The sequence below is a fragment of the Stegodyphus dumicola genome, chromosome 9, assembly GCF_044657685.1.
Source record: "Stegodyphus dumicola isolate Sdum_Otavi_A_Nest chromosome 9, ASM4465768v1".
In the NCBI taxonomy this organism is placed as follows: Eukaryota; Metazoa; Arthropoda; class Arachnida; order Araneae; family Eresidae; genus Stegodyphus; species Stegodyphus dumicola.
This window is the reverse complement of record NC_140776.1, coordinates 9,770,840-9,797,511: the sequence shown is the minus strand read 5'-3', so window position 1 is coordinate 9,797,511 and position 26,672 is coordinate 9,770,840. Positions and strand designations below refer to the sequence as shown.

The 26,672-nt window shown below is 35.6% G+C and overlaps 1 protein-coding gene and 1 long non-coding RNA gene across 4 annotated transcripts in view; one reads left to right on the top strand and one right to left on the bottom strand.

Moving 5' to 3' along the window:
* Positions 1 to 26,672, top strand: part of LOC118199472 (uncharacterized) — a 254,071-nt gene that overhangs the window by 3,433 nt on the left and 223,966 nt on the right. The gene's annotated exons all lie outside the window — the stretch shown is intronic.
* The window catches only part of LOC118199471 (uncharacterized), a 224,560-nt gene continuing 218,814 nt past the window's right edge, over positions 20,927 to 26,672 (bottom strand). The window contains exon 3 of one of the 2 annotated variants that reach the window (XM_085823194.1): positions 20,927 to 24,424. In XM_085823194.1, the coding sequence (XP_085679320.1) occupies positions 24,383 to 24,424 (42 nt within the window). In that variant the 3' untranslated portion in view covers positions 20,927 to 24,382. The remainder of the gene's footprint in view (positions 24,425 to 26,672) is intronic. The other variant, XM_085823192.1, reaches the window with a different exon arrangement.

The window sequence follows — 26,672 nt, the reverse complement described above, 5'->3', positions numbered from 1 at the left end:
GGTGATTTTTTTTTTTTTTTTTTTTTTTTTCAAGTGATCAGTAGTTTTGAGAACGTAAATAAATACTGAATATGATATATACGAAGATCATTTCTACGGAAAACTAAAATCACCTGGAACCGTGAGCGGTCATCTTAGAAAGCTTTCACTCCATTCATATTAAAATTCTCTTCTGTAAGACAAAAAATCATCTATTATCGTGGGTGGTTGTCACGAAGAGGGTTTCCTGTCAAAGAAATATTAAAGACATTTATTCTAAATTATAAGTGAATTCGCAGCTCAAAACTATCGAATTTGCTTAAATATAACACTGCTTCATATATTTCTGTGCCCAACAGCGGCTGAGCCTTTGAATACTAGTAGTTCTGTCTGGGGTTTGAATCCAGGCACACTAGCTGGTTGCATGGGTATTTTCGTGGGTTTTGCCATGTGAAACGTATGTACGAGCCAGTTTCCCTTAGAAAGTCCTCCACCAAGGCGGCATCCTTCTCTTTGCGCAGATAACTCTGGAGTGCTTCGCCATATTATATAAAACAACACCAGAAAAAAACCTACATTTTTGAAGTTGTTTTACATGGGAATAAAGGTTTTGCGGATCAAGCAGTGTCACTTCTATGAATTTTTCATACTGGATGTGTTTTGTATGTGGTGTAATTAAATGTTTTAGTATCAGTTCTCGTGGTAGATTTCGGTTTTCGGTGAAGTTTTTTCAAATGCAGATGTTGAGAGATGGAAAATAAAATATCTGTAATAAGGAATAACAGATCAATTATCTTAACAAATAACTGTTTTAAATTGCGCTTCTAATTTGAATATTTTTTTTTTTTCAGAAGCGCTGTAAACATCGTTTTATACTGTAACCAAAATTTTACATCTTGAGAACGAACCAGCATTCCTTAATTTCAAATTTCAGAACTGAGAATTTTGCTACAGTATGCAAAGCTATGTGCGGGTCTATACTCAGGAATTCGTTAACGCAAGATGAAAAGTTTATCTTCCTCATTTCGGTGTCAAAATGATTTTTATCAGAAGACATAACATATTTATCTGCATATGTGTCGTGAATGAAATGTAGGTGCCTGAGTATCGCTTTAAAAAAATCACTAAACGTGATATCAAAGTTCTTTAACCTCTATTCTGAATCATGAATAATTAACTGTTAACCTTCCCACGAACTTTCAGTGAATAAAAACATCATTAAGCTATTTTTTTTTACTACTTGCCGCCTACACTTCAAAACAGAATTTTGATGTTTCAGCAATACCGCCTCACCCCCCCCCATTTCCTCAGGAAAAAAAATCATTGATGCAGTTATATGAATATTATTTGAATATTACCAAGCAGTAAAAAAGAAGTACCTATTTCATTAGCCCAAAGAGCGGAAATTATTAATTTCGTTTGGCATTTTGTGGCGTTTCACTTTTCAAATTGTGTTTGCCAAATATAAGAGCTTTACATTAGATTTAAAGAAATTAAATAATGAAGAATCTGGATAAATGTATGTATGTTTCTCGCATTGTGATAAAACAACGGTACCTACAGCCATCCAGTTTTGAATAACGTACATCTCCACCCGAATATGGGCATTTGAAGCCCAAATTTGGAATTTGTTTTGTTATCTCTTTCATATTTTGTAAAGCATTTATCAGTTTTTGGCTAATCTTTGGAATATGGTAACAGGTAGTTTGGCGACATTTTGGTAAGGAGATAAATGGTACTAGCTAGGACTTTAGCAGTGTACATGGATATAGTCAAGAGTGTGCGCAATGCCATTTTTGTGCAATTCTGGGATGTTTTTTTAAGTGAAAATAGGTCGACGTGTACATGGATGATACCGTGCATGTGCAATTCGTAAAAACGCGGCAAGCAGTGGACGATTCTGCACTTTGTCCCAATTTCGCACCTAATCTTCGTCATGATTAAGCACTTTTGTTCCATAAAAGTTCTAGCATAAGCGTAATTCGGCTAGCAGATTGTTGGAAAAAAATGTTGGAAATGTTGAGTAAAAAAAAAAAAAAAAAAAAAAAAAAAATGCCTTTACTTCGTGAAAACAAAATGGCGTCCAAACAAAAACTAGCAGGTTGCTGTAGCAGGGTTGGTCGCCAAATTTTCGCCAAAAATCGCCAAATTACCATAATCCAAAGATTAACCGTTTTTTTATTAAGAAACTCGACGATTTCAAAGCGAGCAATGGAAACACTGTACGGGGAAGGGAATTTTTTTTTTTTTTTAATCTGAAAGTTTTCATATTTTAAATTACGTCCAAAGGGGCGTTTTTTAACGTTTTGTGTGTTTCCTTTATTTATTAGATATCACATGCTTTGTACTTAAACCATAAAATTCAGTTCAATAGCAATGTCGCAAAATAATTTTAAAATGAACATATCTTTAGGATTTCCGGTACAAAGTTCCGCGCGCTGGAGATAAAAGTTTTTTTTTTTTTCCGTAAAGTGTTGCCATTGCTTGCTTTGAAATCGTTGAGTTTGTTACTCAGGAATTCGTTAAAATTTTACAAAATATGAAATCGATAATAAAACAAATTCCAAATTTTAAATTTGACCTTCCACATGCCCATTTTTGTAGCAGGATTACGTCATTCAAAATTTAATGGCTCTATATACCGTTGTTTTATCACAATGCGAGAAATGTATATATATTTATGCAGATTTTTCATTATTTAATTTCTTCAAACATAATGCAGGACTCTGACATTTGATGGCAACAGTTTGAAAAGTGAAACGAACATTATTCAACGCAAAATCGCAAAACGAAAACAATAGTCCTTCAGGGACAAAGCCCCTTCGGACTAAAAAACGAGCGAGACTGTGTATCGGAAATTCTAAGGGTATGCTGCTTTTAAATATTTCGTGATATTGCTGTTGAACTGAATTTTACTGTTTAAGTGCGAAGAACATGATATTAATAAATAAAGGTAACACACAAAAAGTTAAAAAAAGGCCCCTTTGGACGTAATATAAAATCTGAAAACTTTCAGATTTTTTTTGTTATTACTTTTATATATCAGATTCATTTTCTATTTTTTGAGAGTCATCTGTTTTACAAAGTTTCAAATAGTGATTAAATTGCAATAAATTACTGGAAATTGCAAAATTATCTTTATAAACACTCCTGTTTTACGTAACAGCGTAGCCGCACTTTTCTATTCGCCGATCGGATAAAGAAATATTATTAACTTGAATCTGTTTGAAATAAGTACCTAGAGGCATATTATTCTGAATAACGTAGTCCTCATCTCGAACCTGGGCACCTGGAAGCCCGAATTTTGAGTTTGTTTCATTACCTATTTCATATTTTATAAAGCTTTCATGCTTAAATTATATGCGTTGCCATTCCATATATTTCTTGAAATTCTTTCTTCTTTTTTCCCATAAAACACAGAGCATATTTTATTATGCTTTTGTCATATTAATCTTTTGTACTATTGTGGTATGTATAATAGAAGTACAATCATTAAAATGCATGGTGACATGATGAAAAGGAAGCATTCCAAAAATTCCGCTATTCACTATAACGAATATTTGATTAACAAACTCAACGATTTCCAAGCGAACAGTGGCAACACTGTACGGGGAAAAAAGAAAAAAGAAAAAAGAAAATTACGTCCAGCACGCGAGACAGTCTATCAGAAATTCTAAAGATATGCTGTGTTTAAATATTTTGCTGTTGAATCGAATTTTATGTGGCGTAAATTCTTTAATTGATAAAGAAATTTAACACACAAAACGCTAATAATAAAAGGACAAAAAAGGTTTTGAAAAGCCATCTAGAAGGATTAAGAAAAATGAATACTGATATGTTAAACAAAATAAATAAGACAAAACTCTAAAAATAATAAAGACAAAAAAAGTTTTGAAAAGCCATCGGAAAAGATTAAGAAAACTGAAAACTGATATGTTAAACTGAGGAAAGACTGAAAAAAACCAAAAATGTATGCCAACACTTAAACGCTGCATCGGGAATTCTAAACGTATACATATAGCTATGCTGCTTTAATTTTTTTTTTTATTTTGCTGTTGAATTGTGTGTGGCGTAGCTGCGAGAAAAACTAATACCTTATATTAAAGCTAGAAAGACCCCCCCCCCCAAAAAAAAATGTATAAAATCGGCTTTCGGATTACGCCCAAAAGGGCGTTTTTTTTTCATTTACGCAAACATACACGTTTGGAGAGAATTTGGGCTAATGTCCCTTTCTTTTTTTTCGGCTAAAAATATTTAAAAACAGCATATCTTTAGAATTTTCCATATAGAGTGTAGCGCGCTGGGGATAAAAATGTTTTATTCCGTACAGTCTTGCCACTATTTGAAATCGTTAAGTTTGTTAATCAAAAATTCGTTAAAATTTTGTAAAATAAGAAATAGATAAGAAAATAAATTCCAAATCCCAAATTCGGGCTTCCAGGTTCTAATATTCGGATGGAAAACTACGCTATTTAAAATCTGATGGCTCTAGGTCCCGTTGTTTTTTCATAATGCGACAAACATACATACATTTATGCAGATTCTTCATTATTTAATTTCTTTGAATATAATAGAAGGCGTGGGTGGCAACAGTTTGAAAAATGATACGTCGCATTTAGTGGTAGAACACAAAATTCCGTTTCGAGACTAATAGTCTTTCTGGGCTAACGCCCCTTTGGTCTAAAAATGGGTTAGCCGGAGTGAGTGTACAGCAGGCAGTAGACTCCGAGCTCAATTTTTGAGTAACTGAATTTGTGCTCATATGTCTTTTTATGTAAGTGCTTATTTCTTATATAAAATTGTAGATCTTTCAATTCTGAGTTCAGCAACATTTAAATTGTAAAATTAGCTTAAGGAAATCGGGAGATATTGTCAGACAGGCTCCTGACAAGCCTTGGCGCGACTGCCCATAATGTAGTTGACACAGCATAATAACATTTGATTGAAGAAAATAACATTTTACCATTCTTACTTCATGTGACTTACAAACCTTCATGATACTTCTTCTCCCCTTTCCTTTTTGAGAAATGTTAATAACAAAGACTATTTAATTTATAAAGAATGTATTTTCATTTTCCTATATTTTATTTAAACTGTATTAGAAGAGTGTAAAAAAAAAAAAAAAAAAAAAAAAAAAAAAAAAACATAATAAAGAGATCACCACTTCCGGCCTCAGTAGTGACGAGCGCCTATAAACGACTAGAACCCTTCATTTGGAAAGCAATGCATACATGTAAGATAAAAAATATGAAAGCAAACTTCTAAATTTAATTCACTTTAACCTCTTTTATTTTTTTTATTTCATTTGGAAACTTCATCGCTCTGTCCTAAAAATAGCGCTTAAGTCTAAACTGCGTGATTAAAATTAATCATGCGATCTTACGTAACCCTTAATGCGGATGCCTCTTGACCAATCACTAAATTGTAAACCAAAACTAAAAACTGAAACTTTTGACTCCCTCTCTTCTTTCTATGAACAGATGCGTCACTTTTGCTTGCGCTTTCCTCTTGGCCAGACGTCTTTCTGCAATCATGTGTGTGCTTCTATATTCGCTTCTCTGGCAATAATATCAAAATTGTAAATGTTTTTTAATAGGCACGAGTAGAGTGCCAAGTGAATTGTGGCCACAAAATGGGAGTTTAATAAATAAAAGGAATTTAATCCGGCTCGACTGCTTCTTCAAAACTGAATGGACGCTCTAAGCATCAAGTATCTACGCAATTAGTATTTCTACGCATTTACGTTTCAGTGTTCTTATTTCACTGCTTCAAAAGTGTTCTGTCATTACATTCTTCGGCCAGTTCTAATTATGAAAAATTCTACACGAGTTTGTTAAGCTATGTTCACAGTGAATCATGAGAAAAGTCCTGTTTCATCGGAAATTTTAATGCAAGTTTTAAATTGAATTTGTGTTCCTTGGAGATGGTACATGGAGAGTTTTTCTTATTATAAATTACTATGAATTATTGGTTTATATGTATATGTGTGTGTAAGATATAACACAATATGGTAGCTGCTTTAAAAGTAATTGGCGACCTCAAAAATTAACATTCTAGATTTGCTGCTCCAAATCTAGAATGTTAATTTCATCATTCAAGTTCATCATTTCTCCTAAATTTGAGATCATTCCAAATTACATAACGCTGCTTGAAAAATGCAACTAAAACCCAAAATGAACCAATCACAGATTAGCTGTATTTTGTGCACCTATCTTGTATAAACAGCTAATAACTGCATAGTTTCTCTCTCTCTCTCTTTTTCGCCTCTTCATCTGCCTGCTGTCAGCTTGTCGCCCAGGCTATTCGCTATTAACTAAAATGTCATTGCGTATTTAAAATGATGGAACGCGTTTAGCACCCCTCGTCTTCTACAGTTATGTCTTAAGAAATTCGCCATTCAAGAATAAATTATGTTTAACTATCAGGCTGATCGTGCTTCTGTATTCCATCCGATCATCCATTACGCCATCATGTCCATTCATCTAAGCAGAATTTTTTTCGGCCATGACCAAACGTGTATTGTTTTCATCTTCCGCCATAAGTACAATTATTGCAGATATATGTAATATTTTTAAGCATAGAAGAAGAATTATATTGCAATCGTTGTGGCTAATGGTTAAGGCTTACGGATGCAGATAACGCTCAGAATCTTCCATTCGTCTTCTGGAAGTCATAGAAACACGTATGTCTTGAAAACAAATTGCGCGAAAGTTTAAACACCTTCTGAACTTGAAGAATTTCTAGTCTTTATATTTCGCCGCACATAAAATCATCTTCGTAGATATTTATCCAATCACAATGAAATCCGATACATTTCTATGATTCAATCATAGTGATGAGTCGGTACTACCGAACCGGGTATTTTGTAACGGGTACTTAGTTGTAACGGGTACTGAAAATAGGTACATCCAAGTACCCGTTACTTCAGTACTGAAATCGGTACTTTTTGGTATTCGTTACTTCAGTACTGAAATCGGTACTTTTCGGTATTCGTTACTTCTGTACCGAAACGGGCACTTTTCGGTATCCGTTACTTCTGTACCGAAACGGATACTTTTCGGTATTCGTTACTTCTGTACCGAAACGGGTGCTTTTCGGTATTCGTTACTTTGTAACGAAAACTAGGGCACTTCGGTACTCGTTACTAGGGCACTTCGGTACTCCAAATCGTTGCTAGGGTACCTTGGTACTCCATACTAGGGTACTTCGGTACAGTAAACCGTTACTAGGGTACTGCGGTACAGCAAACCGTTACTCCGGTATTTTGTTACTTCGGTACTCCAAATCGTTACTTGGGTACTCGGTACTTGAAATCGGTTTTCGGTACTTTTCAAAGTAACGGTTACTTGAGTAACGGGTATTTTGTACCGGGTACTTGTCTGTACCCGTTACTCTCGTACCGGGTACAAGAATGTACCGAAGTTGCCCATCACTATTCAATCATAATGAAACATGATAAATTTCTATGTACATTGGTTTTTAACAAGAAATGACGCAGGCATTTTACAGAAGCGAAGCGAGGAGATATTAGCAAGGTGGAAGCTAGCATTAGCTCGCCAGAGTATTTATACTAAATCTGAGGTAGAAGTAGAGCTAGTCTGTGACTGGTTAATACACTCACTTTCAAAAGTTAAGCACGAAGATGTAAAATGCAAAAAAATCAACAAATACTGCTTTGATTGACACAAAATTCGGCAGGAAAGTAGCATATATATTTATGCATAAAACAAAATCAATAATTATATACAGAAATGAAAACAATATTAAATTTTTGTAAGTTATCAGATAATGACATACGGGAGAGTTAAACAGAATTATGTATAAAGTGAAAATAAACAGCATAAAATGAAACAAAAGGGACATTAATAGGGTATGTGATCCCCCGTCATCTGTATACAAAGTTTACACCTGGTGACCATGCTTTCAATTAGGTGGTCAACCACCGCAGAATTAAGCAATAGCCATTCTTTTTGTAGAGCAGTTTCCAGCTCAATAAGAGTGGCTGGAGGCGGGAAACGTAAAGATACAGCACGGCCGAGAGCATCCCAAAGATTTTCAATGGGATTAAGGTCGGTCGAATATGTTGGCCACGCCATACGCGCAATCCCTTCACTCTCCAGGTAGTAATCAACGATGTCAGATCTATGGGGACGTGCGTTATCGTCCATTAAAACAGAAGTAGGGCCAACTGCTGCAGCGTACAATCTCACAATGGGTTCTAAGACTTCATCTGGATACCGGACAGCCGTCAAAGAACACCATTTAAAGATGTACAGGTCGGTGCGTATCCTAATGAAATCCCTGCCCACACCATAATGGTTCCGCCTCGGAATGCGTGATGTTCGGTGATGTTTTGGGACTGATTGTGTGTTCGTTGTTCACGCCATATCCTTATACGCTTGTGATCTGGCTCCAGAGCAAATCTTAAACTCATCAGTAAATATGACATTGCCCCAGTCAGACACATTCCATTATGTAATCGGGCCCCTCTTGATTGGACGGATAGAAGAACACAAACTCGAGGTACTCGGGCGTACAGTCCACTCATATGTAATCTTCGACGTACAGAAGCTGCAGATATCGCCTTACCAATGGACGCTGTAACCATAGATGTCACACGTGTGGAGGTCGCTCTGCGATTCCGCTTGGTTACAATGCAATATATCGATCTTCCGCAGGGGTTGTAATCCTTGGGCGACCGGCTACGAGTCTTCGGACAACTGTCTGTGTGGTTTGGAATTGTTTCCATAAACGTGAAATTACAGAATGATGTACGCCGAAGAAAAGAGCAGCATCTGTAATCGACTGTCCTGCTTCAATGCACCCCACAGCACGCCAGCGCTCAGAATCTTCCATTCGTCTTCTGGAAGTCATAGAAACACGTATGTCTTGAAAACAAATTGCGCGAAAGTTTAAACACCTTCTATCAGCACTTACAATCAACTTCTGTAACCCTTCATAAAGCTGGCTTCTTATGACTGCCTTTTTTGCATATTTCTTGACATGAAAGCGCGATTGGCTGTTACCTAAAATATTTGCATACTTCCATCTACCTCTGCAGCGAATTGCATCCTCTTCAATTCTGATTGGCTTCCGGAAATTAACATTTTCCTCTCCGTGCTTAACTTTTGGAAGTGAGTGTATTAGTTTTAGTTGCTCTTTCCAGTAGAACAAAGAATATTCTCAAATTTGGAGATATCACCAAATAGAATGTTAATTTTGAGGTCGCCAATTATTTTTAAAGCAGCTATCGTATTTTCTTATACATACATTTATAAATCGATATATATATACTGATATCAAATCAAAAAGTAGAAATCGAAACGTAAATTAAATAAAAACTTTTTCCAAAAATATAAAGGTCTACCTATATATATATATATATATATAATTACAAAACATTTAAAAAAACATAATATAATTATGCCTAATATTTTCGCATATTAAGCTGCTGAAAAATGATTAGTAAAGATATAAAGTAAGAAATTTAAAAACAATTTTTCACAAAGACCAAACATTGAAATTCATAAATAATAAATTTCGTAAAATCCTATAAATGTAAAAAAGAATTTAATAAATGTTAAAAATAAAATACTTCAAACAAGTTTTACCTTAATTAAAAAAAATCAATTAAATTTAAAGAATATAAAATAAGAGAAATTCACTCAATTCTCTTCCACTATTCTTATACACTTCCTATTCTTATATACTTCCTGCTTATACACTATTATACAGGGTGTCCATAATAGCGCCCAAACTTTGCACAACCAGATTCCTTGTTGGGATTACATAAAATATGCCCAAAGAACAGTATCTGTACGGTCTATAGTTTACAATAAAAATACGTCACAGCGGATGCAACGAAAAAAATACCGTATTGAACACATCAACAGCAGTATTTGCATATCTTTCCTGACGATAACGTTCAAAACCTTCGCTGCGCTTATCGGCAGCAGAACGCTGGTTTGTAAATTGTGGGCCGGCATACTCGAGGATCGCCTGCTTGGACCATATCTGTTGTCTGAACGGCTCTCGGAACAGTCCTACTTGGCATTTCTCCGTGATGTCTTAACCGAGTTCTTCGATGACATACCCTTAGCGGCAATACAAGGCTTTTGGTACAAGCATGATGGGACTCCGGCGCATTTCTGTGCTTCTGTACGTGATTGGCTGGATATGGCATACTCCGGAAGCTGGATCGGACGTGGGATTCCGTTTCTATGGCCGCCCCGATCGACAGATCTTACACCGTTGGATTTTTTCATATCAGGCCATCTTAAGAAATTGGTGTATCAAGACGTAGTACTTACTACACAAACGGACTTAGCTGCTTGTCTGCCTGGACTTTGGTGGACACCGCGCTGCTGCGGCTTGTGCACTCATCCATTCCACAGCGCTAAAGCCTGTCTCGATATGCACGGCGGACATTTTGAACATCCGTCGTTATAAGAACTACTGTTGATGTGTGAAATAAATTGTTTTTTCGTCGCAGCGACTGTGATTTATTTTTCTCGTAAAGTATAGATCGGACAAGTACAGCTGTTTGGGCATTTTTTATGTACTCCCAACGAGGAATCTGGCTGTGTAGAGTTTGGACGATATTTTAGAGACACCCTGTATATGTACGGCTTCGACAGCCAGGACGTGTCAGTTGTTAGTCCCCTGTGAGTGTAGCTGTTCTAAGAAAGTTCGTTAGCTGAATTACGCTTTAGGTTTACTTTGTGAGCGATTTTAGGGAATTTTTCGTCCTCTAAGAAGGAAGTTTTTTCAATAATTTTGTTATCCTTGAGCTTTGTACCTTTATTTGGTTGCATGATATTTATATAACAAATTTTCAATTTCTTCCTTTTCATCCAGAGTGATTATTTATTCAAAGAGACAGTCACGAAACCGTAGCTCGCAACAGTATTGACACGAAGCCGGAATCGACCAGAAAATGTTTTGTAGCACAATCTATAAAAAATAAAATCTTTTTGGACACTCTTCTAATACAGCTTAAAGTACAGGAAAAAATAAAAATCGGTTCTTAAGTTAAGTAGTTTTTGTTACTTCAAAAAGGAAAAGGGAGAAAAAATATCATGTAGGTTTGTATATCACATGCAGTAAGAATGATAAAGTGTTTTTTGACCACTATATTAACTATATTATAGCGTGAAAGTTAAAAGTATACTTGCTAGGCTCCCTCTTATTAATTCTGCTCTTGATTGGAAAACGGCTTGTTATTTGTCAGAAAATTCTAATTGAATACTGTCAGAACTAATCTAATGTCAAAAGATTGTAGAGTCATTAGGTTATTTTGATGCTGTAACGTGAAAAATGAGCAACGCCTCGCCGGGACTCGAACCTGGGCGTCTCGAAAACACGCGGAGTGTGCTAACCGTTACACCCCGAAGACGCATATTCGAGAGGTCAAGATTCGAGTCCCGGCGAGGGTATTGTTCATTTTTGATATCCCCTGCTTCCAAAAGATGCTAATGACTCTACAGTGGCGCCCGAACTAAAAGGTGGTTGATCATGATTCTTCACCACCCCAATTTGGCGACTGGTTCTCCTAATCCGCAGTCGCTCTTTAAAAGGGGAATATTTTCTCAGTCCTTTCCGCATGCTTTCGTGGTGTAAGAGTTAGCATGCTCGGCTAATCGTTACACTTATTCGAAAGGTCCAAGTTCTAATCCCGGCGAGGGCATTGCGTATTTTTCGCGTCTCCTGCTTTCAAAAAATCCTAATGACTCTACAGTGGCGCTCGAACTAAAAGGTGGTGGATGATAATTCTTCCCTACAATAATTTAGCGATTGGGTCTCCTAATCCCCAGTAGTCCTTTAAAAGGGGGAGTATATTGTCTCCCTCCTTCCAGCATGCCTTCGTGGTGTAATGATTAGCACAGTCGTATTCGAGAGGTCCAGATTCGATTCCCGGGGTAGGGCACTGCAAATTTTTCACGTCTCCTGCTTAACAACAGCCTAATGACTACAAGATTATAAAATAATAATACATCTGAAAGGTTTCAGATTTTAATGGTCGCCTAAAAGGGTTTGTTAGGTTTTTTACACTCTTGCTGAGTTCGCAGTTTACCAGCTGTTACATTCACTTCTACTAACACATTTTTTTTTTTTGTGTGTGTGTGCATTTTTAGCTTTATTATTAAGCATCATTTTCTTCACACTTGCGCCATAGACAATTCAACAATAAAAGTACAAAAATTTTAACCGCAGCATAGGCGTATGCGTTTAGAATTCCCAATGAAGCTTTAAGTGTTGGCATATATTTTTCTGTCTTTGAGTCTTTTCTTAGTTCATCATTATAATGTTCAGGTTTCTTACTAAGATGACTTTACAAAACTTTTTTTTAATCTTTTTATTATTAACTCTTTGTGTGTTTACTTTATTTATTAAATATCGCGTTCTTCGCAATTACGCCACGTAGAATTCAGTTCGACAGCAAAATCACAAAATGTTTAAAAGCAGCCTATCTTTAGAATTTCCGATATATAGTTTCACGCGTTGGGAGATAAAAATTTTTCTTTCCATACAAGTGTCGCCACCACTCGCTTTGAAATCATTGAGACTGTTAATCAAAAATTCGTTAAAGATTTATAAAATATGAAACAGATAATGAAACAAATTTAAAATTCGGGCATCCAGGTTTCAATGTTCGGTTGAAAGACATATTCAGAATTGGATGGCTTTAGGTACCGACAAATTCTTCATTATTTAATTTCTTGAAATATGATACGAGATGATAATATTAGGTGACAACAATGTGAAAAGTGCTACGTAAAATGCCGGTTTGAGAATAATATCCCATTCGGAACTAACGTCTCGTTGGGGCTAAAAATTACTGTTATTGTCAAATTAGCTACTGTGCATTTCTGTTAATTCTATTACCATAACTTTCTCTTCCGAAGGTACTTAAGTGTTAGAATATAAATAATAATAAAAAAAGCTGATGTGAACACCACATGACTTCCCTGTATGGAATATTAAATTAGACGCATTTTTCTCTTGCATTTCATTTAAATTTATTTCTTCGAATTTCGTTAGATTTCTCATTCAATTAATTTAGTTCTCAGTTCACGACAAGGCAAAAGTACATAAAAACTCAAAATGTCTATATTAAAAATTGAAAATATAGAAAAACATAAAACACCAAGTACAGTTTAAAAGCATTTAAAAAAATTACAATTAAAATTTCTACGCAATTCTATGGAAAACTATGCAATTCTACGCAATTTCTACGCAAAAACAAGCCATTCGACCAGCGGGCAAGAAGGCAGATTTTTCGACGCACAAAACTGAGAGTTTACTTTTGGTTTCGTTCGGCAAAAAGACACTGAAGGCGTAGAAAGTGACTTAATTTATTGTGGACGCTCTGCTGAGTCAATGTATCGGATAATTAAATAACTTAAATGACAATTCCAGAATAGATTAAGAATGATTTAACTCGCAAGAATAGAAGAAGACGTACTTTGTTGTTGCGAAGCCTCGTTTCTCTAGATTGGCAAGAAATCCACTATTCTGCTAAGTTTCAATTATAAACAAATATGGCTGCTATCGTCAAAAAATTAGGCTTAGCCGCACTTAAACAACTTTTAAATTGTTGATAATTCTACAACTATAACATGCAGGTTAACTAAAGGCATAAAAACCGTAACTGGGAGATAAGAACAACATAATTCAATCATTTTTAAAGGAAACAATGCGCTATTGATATATATATACTTTTGGTGCGGCCGATAGCAACCCAAATGGTAGGTGCATAACTATATGTTATAGCAGTTCTATTTACAAAATTTCAGCGTTATAAGGATACTGGTTTTTCAGTTATGCGAGATTCATTCATACATACGTACGTACAAACGCAACGAAAAAATCTCCTGTGAATCCACTTGAAATCAGTTTTATGATGCGTTTCGGGAAAAAGTCCTTTATTCTGTCCTTACGTACAAATGTCAAGCAAAAACATCGTTCAGTTGCATTCGATAGCGATCAAAATGGATATTTTCGTTGAAATATATAATATCCACGTGGGACAAAATGGAAATTTTCCTTGAAATTTTTCGTCATTTCAATGCTTCCTTTACTTCGAACAAGGCAGTAAAAAGGATAGTAAATAAATACGGCCATTCTCGCAAAGATCGTGTGAGAAATTCTAGTACTTAATTTAAATTATTCCTGAATTGCTTAAGTACTTGAGTGTGCTGATATCTTAATTTCTGATTGGCGTATGAAAAGAAATTTGTCCACGTGGATACATTTAGAAAGAAATTGGTAGTTACAGTTAAACTCATTCTAATACGACAACCGCCCACGGTTCCAGATTATTTTGTTGGTCTGCTGTAGAAGCGGTCATTATGGAGAAATAATGTTTAATACCAATTTTTATTCACGTTTGCAGAAATACTAGTCACTTTCTGAAGCAGTGGGTTCTTTGCAGTTGCATTCGAAGATTATTGGTGTAATCAAAAAGTGTATACTGCTGCAATATGTGCGTAGATAATATTGTTACGAATTTAGTATATATATCTATATCTATATATAGATATATAGCTAATTTTAATAGATTTATAATTAAAATTGTAATTCCCCGTGCAATGCAGCACGTGACAAATTCTAAGAGAAAGTTGTGCCGGAAAAGTAAGAATAAAGGGGCATGTGCATTTGGTAATTTACATTTAAACTGAATAAATGTAATTGACCACTATTTTAGCTGTAACCGTCATTCCATCCTGATATTGCTTTCCAGAAATCTCGAGAAACAGAAAGTACTAGACATTTCTCGCGTCGGTTCAAAATCCATAAAAGGCCGGAGAGAGAGCGTCCGAACAGTCTTGCGAGTTGTAGTTCCGCTTGAACTGAGAAATCCGAGTTAGCTTTCTCTTTAGATGCCCTTTGCATTGCGTTGTGTTTAACGTTTTTAGTAGTTTCAGGTATAACTACTGATTATACTGCGTGATGTTGTGCACGCTTGATCTCTGAGGAAAATTCAAGAGTTCTGATATATTTCTGTTGATAAGAATAAATTTTATTAAATTATTATCGGACTTTGGCATTCAATCTATTACGAACCCGAACTCATGCAACAACATATACACAGAATGACCGAAATAGATTAAAAGTGAGTAACTTTACATCCATTATCAATAAACAAGATTTTTTGTAACTATGATTTTCATATCGAATATTAATAGTCTTTACTCCACTTCGCTTATAGTTCTCGAAAAGAGTATAATGTTATTCGCTTATAATAAAAACAATAATAACTACATATTTTACAAAACCAAGAGAACCAAATCACTGAATTCGCGTCACAGTACCCTCTATTGTAACAGTGTCGGTTCTAGTGAAAGTGGAGGAACGTGACCGTACTGACAAACATAGCATGTGTGGCCCTTGTTTTGTGTTTCTCTGATGCATAACCAACCGGATACTTTCGACCTAAAGAAGACGACTTCGCAGTTTTGTTTTGCTTTCCGTGTCCCATTCAACTCAACTAACGTTGGAGAAAAATTCTACTTAGTTGAGAGACAAAAGAAACGCCGCACTCGCTTGATGCCAGATACTTTTGTTTGAGTATTCATTCGTTTTATCAGTTAAGATCCCTTGAAATAGCACGCTGTAATAATCGTAATAAATCGATTAAGTACCCGGCTTTTGATTAGGACGGATGGGAGGAGATATTCATCAGTAAAGGTGACCTGACAGTTCGTTAATTTTAAGAGATAGTTAAAGCAGCGGTTCTCAACCTTTTGGCTAACGCGTACCATCTAAACAAAAGTTGAAAAATCTTAGTAACACCACTCCATTTTCAGTTTCTCAATAGAAAAAATATTTGATTAAAAATCGGTTACCATTTTAAGTATCGAAATTTAAGTTATAATACTTTAATTCTAAAATTTAGCATGAAATGTGAGCCTGTTTAAGAGAGATCAATTCTTTGTCTGGTCATATTTCACTTAACTTTAACCGTAAATGAGGATCCACTTTTAATTTTGTTCTGTATTTATTTTTCAAATATAACATGGAAGAAAATTCTTATTCACGCAAACAGGTTGCACAAAAAGGCAATAAAAATTAAAAATTTGACAGCTTTATTTGAAATGCATTTATTTTATTTATTTATTTATTATTATTATTATTTTATTGTTTATTTATTATTATTATTATTATTTTGTTGTTGTTGTTGTATAGCCGAAAGTCAACAAGTGTGTTATTTTTGAAATCTTGTGTTAGAGTTCGATAACAGGAAATTTCTATCAATTGTTCTTTTTTCTTCAGGGTATGTTTTTAATTTAATTGTTAAAAATATTTGTTTCTTTTGGTAACCACTTATTTTCCTCTTGCGTATAAGTAGCACTGGGCGCTAACTTTGAACTTGTTAGTTCTTTCATATTTTTGTAAATTGAATTTTCACTACATCCTTTTTCTAGAATTTCCTCAGAAATATTCGTACAAGTGTTTACAGTATCACGCAGTAATAATCAGTGGTTATGCTTCAAACTACTAAAAACAATAAACAGAACGCAATGCACTGCGAATTTAAAGAGAAAGCTAGTCCAATCTCACGATGAACTTGGCAGAAAAACAGCAGCAGATAACTAAACAACTGAGCTGAAATGTCTCTCTCCGGCTTTTATAGCTTTCAACCGGTCGCGAGAAATTTCTAGTACTTTCTGCTTCTCGAGATTTCTGGAAAGCAATAAGAGGATGGAATAACGGTTACAGCTAACACAGTAGTCCATTACATTTATTCAATTTAAATATAAATTACCGAGATAAGCTTTTACTCACTGTTAAATGCACGTGCTTCTGTATTTTTAATTTTCCAACATAGCTTTCTCTTAAAATCTGTCTCGGGCTGCATTGCTCGAGGAAATACAACGATTTTAATTATAATTCTACTAAAACTAGCTATTTAAAGACAAATTTCGTAACAGTATTGATATCAAAAGGCACGTAATAGTTTCCAATACTGCACGTAGCTGTTTATTTATTTGAGTACGGAAATTAGAATTATCGTAATTGAAGTTAACCATAACATATATTACATTTCGATTCGAGCCCACACCGAGAAATCAGTCTCCTTTAACTACTATACCGTCAAACTGTAAATTGTAATGAATTTTTGATAATCTCACTGTAAATTTGAATTAATTTTGGAAGCTAGCAAAATTTTGCTATTAATTACATTGAAACCTGCTCTAGCAAACATCGTCCATAGACAACAACCTCTGAAAGTAACCAGTATTTTTTACACCGTAAATAAACATCAACTTCTCTAAGACGACCTCCTCTATAGAAGACCAAAATCATGTGCAAACGTGGGTAACCGTTCTAGAGGATCACCCGTACTTTTTTTAAAGTTTATGTCTTCTTCGGAATAGGTTGTTTTCGAGTAAACATAAACTGAGATTTCCGAACATAAATCTCACGTTCAACATTGGTTTATTTATGTTTCCATAGATAGTGCTCATTCTCAGCACTGGCTATCTATGATAATATACTCGTACGTTCTTCCGTTTAGAAATATTCTTATACATTCATTATACAGAAGTCTATAAAAGTTTCATTATCAAATATTTTAAAGTATCATATTTCAACGAAAATATCCATTTTGACCGCTATTGAATGCAATTTAACGATGTTTTTGCATTACGTCTGTAAGTACGGACAGAATAAAGGACTTTTTTTTTTCTCAAAACGGGTTGCAAAAAGGATTTAAAATGGATTCAGAAGAGATCTTTTCATGACCTCTGTACGTACGTACGTATGTATGTATGTATCTCGCATAACTCAAAAACGAGTAGCCTCTGAACGTCGAAATTTTGTATGTAGGACTGCTATAACATGTAGTTGTGCACCTTTCTTTTTTGGTTGCAATTGATCGCATCGAAAGTATATATATATATATATATATATTATATACACGTCATTTTGTTTTAAATTTTAGCAAGCATGTAAGTTAATTTTGATTTCTTTCTTGGGTTTGATTTTTAAAAAATTTGTTTAAAAGTACTAATTTTAAGGAATTTGTCATTTTTTATCTTGTTTTGATTTTGAATTAATTTAAATGTTAAAAAATGTATTACTTTTGTTTTTACCTTTGTATTTCAGTTTGACATTGAGGGACATATCTTCTAAAAAAAGCATTCCTTTTTAGTTGCGTTCTTTGTGAAAAACTTAAATTTAAAATACTTAGTATTTTTTAAAATTCTTTTGGCTTTAATGGATTAATGACTTTATTTTGATTGAGTATTATTCGTTACTTCTGATTTGGCTCTAGCAGAAATATAATTTGATGCTTATTTGGAAGAAAGATGAAACACTCTCATTATGTTTAGTTGTTGTTAATTGGTGGTAGATTGTTTTATCCCTTTGTTAAGTCGATTAATCTGCGATCAATGACAATAGTTACTTTTCCAATACTTAAAATTTTTACTTTCAATTTTACTCTTTTTGCAGTTAAGGATTTTCCTTTACAGAGTTTTATGTTTTTAAAGCAATAGAGGTTTAGAAAATACTACACTCATGTCCATAAATTAAGGATAATGCAAAATCAGGCAAAGGAAGAGTTAGAAGTAAAACAAATTTGACTTATTTGTAAAGCTTATTTATTAAACAAAAGGTAAAGAGGAAAAAAAAGATGCTATATGTTTGATATTATTAAAAAAAAATTAGCAATTTTTTCTTCCTGGAGCAAATTACAAAAAAAAAAAAAAAAAAAAAAAAAAAAACTATTTACAAAAAACCAATATTACATGGTTGGTATGATTGTTAATACATTGTATGTCTCCCAGACGATGCAATACAGTCCGTAGAACGCCTAGGCATGCTGAGTATCAAATTATCAATCTGATCTTGGGGGATATTACACCACGCAAAAAGCAATGCTCTCCGAAGTTCCGGTAGACATGTAGGAGGAGGTTGACGGGCTGCAACTCGTCGGCCAAGCATGTCCCACACGTGCTCTACTGGATTCAATTCCGGTGAGAATGCTGGCCAGTCCATAGATGTTTGCACGGTGAGAACGGGCGTTGTCATCCATAAACACAAATTGTGCGCCCATGGCGCCCCGAAACAAACTTACATGTTGTTCCAGAATGACGTCCCGATAGATTTGGCTTGTCACGATTCCGATTTGAACATGCAGGTCAGGTCAGTTCTGGAACCCAGAATAATTCCACTCCAAACGAGCACTCCTGCACCACCGTAACGGTGTCGTTCAATGATGTTTTCTTGGTGGTAACGGGTACCTGGAGTAACGGGTAAGTCCGGCGATCCATATGAAAGTCCGGCGAGAATCAGACTGTAAGCTAAACCTGGACTCGTCGGAAAACATCACACAAGCCCACTTTTGAGGTGGCCACAATGCATGCTCTCTACTCCAGGTTAACCGCAGGCGACAGTGAGTTGAAGTAAGAAGTAAGAAGAACGCATCTGACAGGTCTACGAGCATATAGACCAATCTGCCCTAAGCGTCTGTACACGGTCTGCCTTGAAATTGTCGTACCAGTGGCTGAAGAGAGCTGTCGAGACAGGTCTGAGGCTGTGCTCCGTCTGTTTCTTTTGGTAGTAACTGCCAAATACCGGTCTTCATTCGGCGTTGTAACTCTGGGGCGACCTGTGCTGTAACGTCTACTCACATTACCATCATCTTGGAATCGTTGCCAAAGCCTGGAGATGACACTCTGGGCAATTCCAAGTGCGTCTGATACTTCCAATTGGGTACGGCCACATTCCAGACGGCCGATAATTCTACTACGTAAAAAATCATCCAAATGCGTCCTTTGTGTCATAACTATTCGGTTATTGCACTGAAATGCTTATAAAGCGCCTGCGAACAATTTTACTTCTTTGCCTGTATTCCTTATATATCACTCTCTTACACTCTCGTCATTGTGACGTACCATCGGTGTCATCTGGTTACTTCCTGAAATTTGCATATGCTTCTTGAAGATGTGTGTAGTGATTTTACAGGGGATATATTTATTTTAGAGTTCGAGTTCCGCGTGACGAATTATCCTTAATTTATGGACATGAGTGTAATTTAAAAAAAAAAAAAAAGTTTATTTACAAAATCAACGCAAAGCACTTCTTTGCTGCAATACAGTATTCACAAGAAATGTTCAAAATTGCGAACACCATCAGTTATGCATGCTTGATAATGTCGTAGAAGAGTTCGTCGAACACTGAAAAATGTTAGTCATTTCGCTTACGCTTGCAGTCGCAATAGATATTTGTGCAACAAGATCCTCCGACGAGTCAACGGGAGTCTCGTAAATGATGCCCTTCATATGCCACCATAAAAAGAAATCCACGCTGGATAAATCTGGCGAACGGGGTGGCCATCGGACTGGTCCAATAAGCCTAGTCCATCGGCCCCCAAAATTCGCGTCCAAGTAATTCTTCCGCTGATGCAATCGGATCGCGGTTTGCCCGGCTCACTATTGCCTTCTACCCGCTTCATTGCCAGCCAGTCACAACTGTAGTTCGTATTACTGTTGGTGGTCGTACTTTTGAACATTTCTTGTGAATACTGTATTGCTGCAAAGAGGCGTTTTGCGTTGATTTTGTAAAAAAACTCATCTTTCCTCTCGTGTCATTCTTTGCGTTCGTGCCTTAACATGTCACTTTAGACCCCAAATTCCTATATACAAAATGCATGTTTTAGTACGCTCAACCCCCTCCAAGTTTGTCCCATGATCATAGAATAGCCCTGTATACTCACTCTGTTACTCGGCTCGGTGAGCTCAGTTTTCTTATTCTTATATTGGTAAATTGTGTATTTTTTGCTTTAAAAATGATTGAATTATGCTGTTTGTAATCTTTCGATTAAGGTTTTTTATGCCTTTAATGATTCTGCATGCAATAGTTGTAGAATTATGAACAATTTGAAAGTTGTTTAAGTGCGGCTAAATCTATTTTTTCTACCATAGCAGCCATATTTGTGTACATTTGAAACCTGGCAGAATAGTGAATTAAGTCAGTTTCCACATCTTCAGTGTCTTTTTGCCGAGTGAGACCAAAAGTAAACTTTCAGTTTTGTGCAGGCAAGAAGGCAGAGTGCCGAATTGCTTGTTTTTGCGCAGGAACTCTAATTTATTCGTAAAAATTGTTTTAACTGTATTTGGTGTTTTATATTGTTTTATATTTTTCAATTTTTAATAAAGATATTTTGAGTTTTTATGTATTTTTGCCTTGTCGCGAAGTAAGAACTGAATTAATTGAATGAGAAATATATCTCAAATGAAATTCGAGGAAATAAGTTTAAATAAAATGCAGCCAAAATTGCGTATAATTTAATATTCCGTACAAGTAAGTCGTGGGGTGTACACATTAGATTTTTTAGATTAGTAATACAATTTTGACTGAAAGGAATCGAATCTGAGTGGCAGGGGCAAGTCCTGCCGAGATCTCCCCCCCAAGCTACCAGAGGTGGTCGCTATGAGAATTTTCAAGTAAATTTTGACACAAACATGTAATCAAACAGAACATATAGTGAAACTTCTCAAAGCTATCAGCTGCCACACAGGAGCACTTCTCACAGTGATTAGTATTTCCGCGAATGCAGATAAAATCCAGTATAGGAATCATTTTTCTACGGGGATACCTTCCAGAGAATATAAAATCATCTGAATTTAGAGCAGTTTTTTGTTTGTTTGTTTGTTTGTTTTATGACCTGTATAACCCGAATAATTCAGTCAGAAACTCGTACAGAAAATCGTAATTCCTAAAGCAGACAGCCCTTGTTTACCTTTCGGTAATCAGTAAACTTTACAAATTAATTCTCGACAAAAGAATTATTAATTAGATTATTAGAAAAGTAAACGCAACTGCGAGGAACGTACTTTTGTAGGGTAATTAGGCTTGTCGAAGCAAGAAACATAAAAAATATGCAGTGCGGTCATCGGGATCTTCGGACCAGCCGAACGTACTTCCAGTTACACCACGAAGGCACGTGGTACGAAGGCGAAAATACCGTACACATTTCATAGTCGATTCGCATGATTCACAAATCACAATTAGAGACATCAGTGGTTTACAGATAAACTTAATTTTGAGTTTTGATTTTACTCTTATAAATGCTTTTGGATGCAAGAGCAAATATACAGGATGAGCAAAAACTCCCTATTTAAAATTGTTTATAACTTTTTTAATACTAAACCAATTTTCATGAAATTGTCAGGTTTTTACATTATTTTCCTAATATTTATTTTTATTTTGGAATGTGGGTACCCGGCGGCAGCTAGCGCTTCTGACTCCATACATGATTAGTAGATTTGGGAGGCTGCGTAATACTTACTGCATTTCTGAACTGAAAACATATTTATTACAATTACGAGAAGCTCTTTACATATATATATTAAATTCATGGATAGTACAGAACATTTATTGTAGTGAAGTATTGTCCTCAGGACGTGAGGAACCTGCTAACGAGGATCTCTCTAGTCGAGAGTTCAGGAGCATTCTGGCGTGTTGTTCCGATGGCAACAAGCTGCAGAATGAATTAACCACATTCTGCAGTAGTATTTTACATCCTCTGATTATTCTGCAGTAGTATTTTACATCCTCTGATTCATTATATCTGGAACGATATCAGAGGAAAATTAATATAATTGGTTCGTCAGCTCTCCCGAAATCGAGAGGCTTTGACGACAGACACAGTGCAGAACGCTAAAATCTCAAGAAACTGGTTGTGAAGTTATGTCTCTTGTACTATCAACTGAAGGGAATTATTGCGTCTACGATGTCACAAGCATGTCGCATGACACATCGTAAAAGCTAAGAAAAAATGACTTGCGGGCACCGCACACACGATTTTCTCGTCTCTGTGTGGTCCGCCACAGGAACAAACTTTTCTTTTACCTTCTAATTTTCTACCTACGTTTCCTTGCCACGATGAGTTTTCGGTATTACGATTTATGTAAATAAGTAGAAACGAGTATTTAAGTTGAAGTCTGGGTTACTTCAGTAGGAGAACATGCTCTGCCTTTCGGCTACGTTTTTTCTGTTAGTTAAAGCTCGCTATTCTACGGCTGTACTTAATACGTGCCTGCTAGTATATACCGGTTATCCTTAAATAAAGGCCAACTCTGCGAGTGCGATTCTGTGCAACTCCGGCTGATTAAATTCATTTATCATTAGTTTAGTTTAATATTTTTTGTTTCGAGTTAAAGCCCAAGTGGAAACTTCCTGTACTCTCAAGAGGGGTCATCTGTAAATATATTTTGAGTTGAAATAAAAGAGTAATTTAAAAGTTCTCCGGAGTTGTTACTCCTCACAAAAACGTAGTACACGCAGTAGAACTCGGCGAATAGTCGCTATACTGTTCTTCAGTATTCTAGTTTTCACAGAACTCTAAATTAGCTAGGATGCTACAAAATCAAAAGCATTCTGTCACATGAGCACCACCATTATTGGCGAGTTTTTGTAAACGGTTGGGGATGTTTGCGACAGACTTCTGCAGACACTCCTGCGGTACGGTTGTAAGAACTTGGTTGAATTCTTCCTCCAGTGATTCGGAAGATTTTGGTTTTGTGCGATACACTTTCTTTATTGCATATCCCCAGAGAAAAAGGTCTCAGGCCTTTAGGTCTGGACTCCTTGTACGCTGCTCTAGGGGGTCCCGACGTCCTAGGCTGCGTCCACGAAAATAGGTTTCGAGCAACGCACGAACAGGCTGTGTGAAATGAGGTGGGGCCCCATCTTACATAAACATAAGGTCATTGTCTCACGTGGATACAATGCCGTGAACTTAGTCTTCAATCATAGAAAGGTACCGTTCTGCATTCACTGTGTTCAGATCGTACGGATTCACAACAGTTGTAGAGGTCATGCTACACTATTGTCACATTTGGGCAATGCTGGCTTTTTTTTCAACAACCACCCTCGGATCCTGTCCTGCCCAATAATAACAATTATGTCGATTAATAAACCCTCAGCATGGAACACGACTTCATCTGCCGTAGATATGCCATTACTAAATAGTTCGGACCAGTCTTCTTACCAAGCAAACATTATCTCGTACTCCAAGCGTTGATCAAAGACTTCCGGCGATAATTCCTAACAATAATGTGGTTTCCATAGAAGAAAATTCAACTCTTCCTTCAGTACAGTTCGGATTGCGTAACAGGTTAAACCACTTTAGCGAGATGACTGTCTTTGCGATTTCTGATGACTTTGAGTGAACATTTCCTGAACTGCTTGGGCACATTTTCCTCCGTCCTGGATGTTCTGAGTCGACCTCTTCTCCTAACATCTGGTACAGAGCCTACGTTCATTAGCTTGGCAGGGCAATACCTTACAGTCTTTGCACATCTTCCAGACATTACGTCCTTTTACAATCCATCTCCATATTTGTACCACGGACTGCCGTACTTCATACCATGATGCAAGCTGAGCCCACTCAAGCAAGGTTAGACGTTGCGCCGTGGTCCGCCAATGACACCTGCAATGGCATAAATGAAATATCATGTAATGAATTTCTATACTGTAAGTAAAAATGCTTTTTGTTTCATAAAAATTGCTTAAATATTTAAAAAGTTATAAACAATTTTCCATAGGGAGTTCATTTCCGCCCACCCTGTAAACAAAGCTGTAAAACCGCTTCTTTTTCATGAGATAAACATATCTGTGCGAGAAATATAATTTTGAGGAAGATTATAATGTATTGTAAAATTTTCGTGTTAATGATTTTAACAGGAAGTAAACAAAGTAATTAAAATTAAATAAGTAAATTATACCCAGAATGTCAACTGACACACTAAAGAATTTTTTTTAAATATATGCATTTCAGTAATAAAATGTCATTAAATATTTTTCAACCTGGTTCTCATTTTTAGTTCATAATTCTTCATGCAATTAGCATCTGTATATGCGCAGACTTTTCGACTGAAAATAAAACTAATGTAATGTTTTCAAGATAACCTTCTAATCGTGCAATTAAATGTTATAAGAGAAACATCGAATGAGCGGTCTTTAGATCTTATATATATATGTAATTATGGTACAAGCAAATGTATAGAAAGATTCGCAGCGGGTTTTTTTAGGGGGGGGAGCAAAATTTGTTCAAAAACTTTTAAATTTAACAAAAATGTTTAGCGAAGCATAGGATTTAAGCGTTTTAGCTTATGCATCAGTATTTAAAATCATCTCTGCGGGATTCGAGAGATAAAAATTATTATTTTTGTACGTTTTACAGTCATTTTTGATGTTCAGAATTTTCCGATTTACGATATTAGTTCATAAACATTGTAAATTATATGCCCTTGATCCTTGGCCCAGAAAGCTGCGAACACATATTTGCATTGTGATAAAATAAAAGCCTTCTTCCGTGAAATGTAAAATGCCCAACTGTCAAGGAAGCATAAAATTCTTCAGGCAATAAGCCCTGAATATATTTCATATTCTATTTAAACTCACGCAAGCTGTACAAGAATAGGCTGACATGTTGATGGACATTCTGGCGACCGTTTACACAACGGATGCTTGAAGCAGCCCAACACCGCAACAATGGAGTACCACGCTCTAGTGCAAACTCAAACATAGATGCTCTCCCTCGCAGGCACTCGACTATTACAGTTATTTGATTTTTCTCTTTATTTTATTTTGTTTTTTTCAATTTTATATTGGGAAGGATTTACTTGGAGAAAACTGCGTTTCTGTCACGCTTTGAAGACTACCTCGGCATTAAATTTAACATTTTGGTGACGAAGGGCGATAAAAGGAAACGCAAATAAGATTATTGTAATAGCTGTAAAGAAATAGAGTAATAATTTGTAGTCCATATATCAAAGCACTGAACGAAAAACAATGGTTTTGTATTTCGGGAAAGGAAGCATAACATGTTTTCTTTCACTACCCGAATGCATTTATCTCAACCTTTGTGCTATTTCGCAGAAATATTCGTCTAAAATATTCTCTGATATTTTGTCGGCTGTAGGATTTCCATTCTTTTGCATAATTTTCTATAAAGATTTTCTAAAGAAGCTAAAGAACATCATTTTTCTAAAAACTCGAATCTGTAAACGTAATAGTAGGCACATAAATTTTTAACCCAAAGGGCGTTAGCCCAGAAGGGCTATTAATTTCAAGAGGCATTTTACATCGATCCGCTTTTCAAACTGTTGCCACCAAATATTTTCGCCATGTATTATATTTAAAAAAACTGAGTGATGAATAATCTGCATGAATGTTTCTCGCACTGTGATAAAAAACGGTACCCAGAGCCATCCAGTTTTGGATAACGTACGTCTCCAACCGAACATGAGCACTTCGAAGCCCGGATTTTGATTTTGTTGTATTATGTATTTAAATTTCGTAAAACTTTAACGAATTTTTTATCTACAAACTCAACGATTTCAAAACGAGCAATGGCAACACTGTACAGGAGGAAAAAAAAAAAAAAAAAACTGAAATGTTTCATATTTTAAATTACGTCCAAAGGAACGTTTTTTTAACATTTTGTGTGTTACATTTATTTATTAAATATCACATTCTCCGCGTTTACACAATAAAATTCAGTTCAACAGTAATATCGCAGAATAGTTTTAAAATGAGCATATCTTTAGAATTTCCGATACAGAGACTCATGCGCTGTAGATAATAACGTTTTTCTGTACAACGTTGCCATTCCTTGCTTTGAAATCCTTGAGTTTGTTAATAAAAAATTCGTTAAAGTTTTACAAAATAGGAAA